This window comes from Austrofundulus limnaeus, unplaced genomic scaffold (genome assembly GCF_001266775.1).
Source record: "Austrofundulus limnaeus strain Quisiro unplaced genomic scaffold, Austrofundulus_limnaeus-1.0 Scaffold1538, whole genome shotgun sequence".
Classification (NCBI taxonomy): Eukaryota; Metazoa; Chordata; class Actinopteri; order Cyprinodontiformes; family Rivulidae; genus Austrofundulus; species Austrofundulus limnaeus.
This window is the reverse complement of record NW_013953940.1, coordinates 53,786-55,270: the sequence shown is the minus strand read 5'-3', so window position 1 is coordinate 55,270 and position 1,485 is coordinate 53,786. Positions and strand designations below refer to the sequence as shown.

Genomic DNA, 1,485 nt, shown 5'->3' with positions numbered 1-1,485 from the left:
GCTCCACCTCCTGCACAAAAACCGTCGCGGTTCGCTGTTTTTTTTTCTCCCCACTGAACCGACCACGGTGAAAAACCGCCTCCCCATGATCCCAGACTTTGTCTCGGAGCTAACGTCCTGCTGGACCAAACCTCTGTCCACCCGCGTCACAGTGCCCGGCTATGGACCGTATTTGGACTTGGAAGGAGCTGAAAAGGCTGGACTGGTAAACATGCCCCCCATGGAGCCGTCCCTAGCAGCTTATCTGGCCCCATCTCACAACCATGGTGTGAGCGGGCCCACCACGCTGCCTTCCAAGCCGTGTAGATTTTCTGCTGCGCAGCTTGAAAAAATCTACAAAGCTCAGGCCACCGCCGCTCGCGGCCTGAGCTCCATCAGCATGCTCCAGACTTACCAGGCTATGGCTCTGGCGGAGCTCGGAGTCCCCTGCTGCCTCTCCTTAACGAGATCCGACTCACCGCGGACTACATCCTCCGTGCGTCCCGCGGCGTAGCACTCTCCCTGGGCAGAGGTATGGCTTCAACCGTGGTGGCTCAGAGACATTTGTGGTTGACACTCTCTGATGTCCCCGACAGAGACCGGGCCACATACCTGGATGAACCAGTTATGGCGGCCGGGCTATTCGGCCAGTCTCTCGACGTCATCCARGCAAAGTTCGAGCTGAGGAAGAAGCAGGCAGAAGCTCTGCGCTGCATCATCCCCAGACGGGACTCGAAACCCAAGACCAGCACTCAGAAGCCGGCTGCACAGCCGCCTCCGGCGAAGAGAACGGTGCTGCCCGGGAGCTTAGGCTCCCAACCACCGCAGCCTCATCACCACGGCCAACCCCCCCGCCAGTCGGCTTGGAGCAAGGGCCCCCCCCCTCCGGGTGCTCAAAAAGGCGCGACGCCGCGGAGGAAGAAGACGCAGTCCTCCTAACCGTGGGACAGTCACTGCAGGGACTTCAGGACCAGGGAGACATGTTCGCCTGTTTTCGGCTGCCGCCCAAGCGACATTTTGTTTGTTCTGTTCAAGAAACCAGTCCCAAGAGGCGCTGCGTTTCTATATCACAGTCTCCCAAGCACCAGTCCCACCCCACACACACAGTGTTTGCACCAGAAGCCCCCAGTTTGGGTGCGCTAAATGTTCAAAATGTACAAAATGTACAAAATTGTGTAAATTTGAGTGTGTTAATAAAGGAAACACCCCAAAAACAAAAAAACAAACAAATCAGAAAAATTTTGAGCGACAGTCATATAATGCTGCGCCTCTCTCACATGACGGAGAGCAGCAGGACTTCGCTAACACAAGTCGGTCGCCTAACGACACGGCTCTCTCTCTGGCGCGCATGCGCACCATCCCCTTGGGTAGAGAGAACTGTTGCCGTGGGTTACCGACTACAGTTTTGCATACGGCCGCCCCGTTTCAACACTTTAAACACTGTTGTGGGAAACAAAGCGGCCGTGGTTTTGAGAACATACAGGTTCAAAATGCTAACACTCAGGC

At 56.1% G+C, this 1,485-nt stretch overlaps 1 protein-coding gene across 1 annotated transcript; it reads left to right on the top strand.

The window, feature by feature from the left end:
• Window positions 1-422: 422 nt before the first annotated feature.
• Window positions 423-1,212, top strand: LOC106535711 (uncharacterized; the record flags this gene model as incomplete). The annotated part of the gene is given in 1 exon segment (XM_014032780.1): window positions 423-1,212. A coding segment is annotated over 1 exon segment (496 nt), but the record flags the coding sequence as incomplete, so codon positions are not given.
• Between the last annotated feature and the right edge of the window lie 273 nt (window positions 1,213-1,485).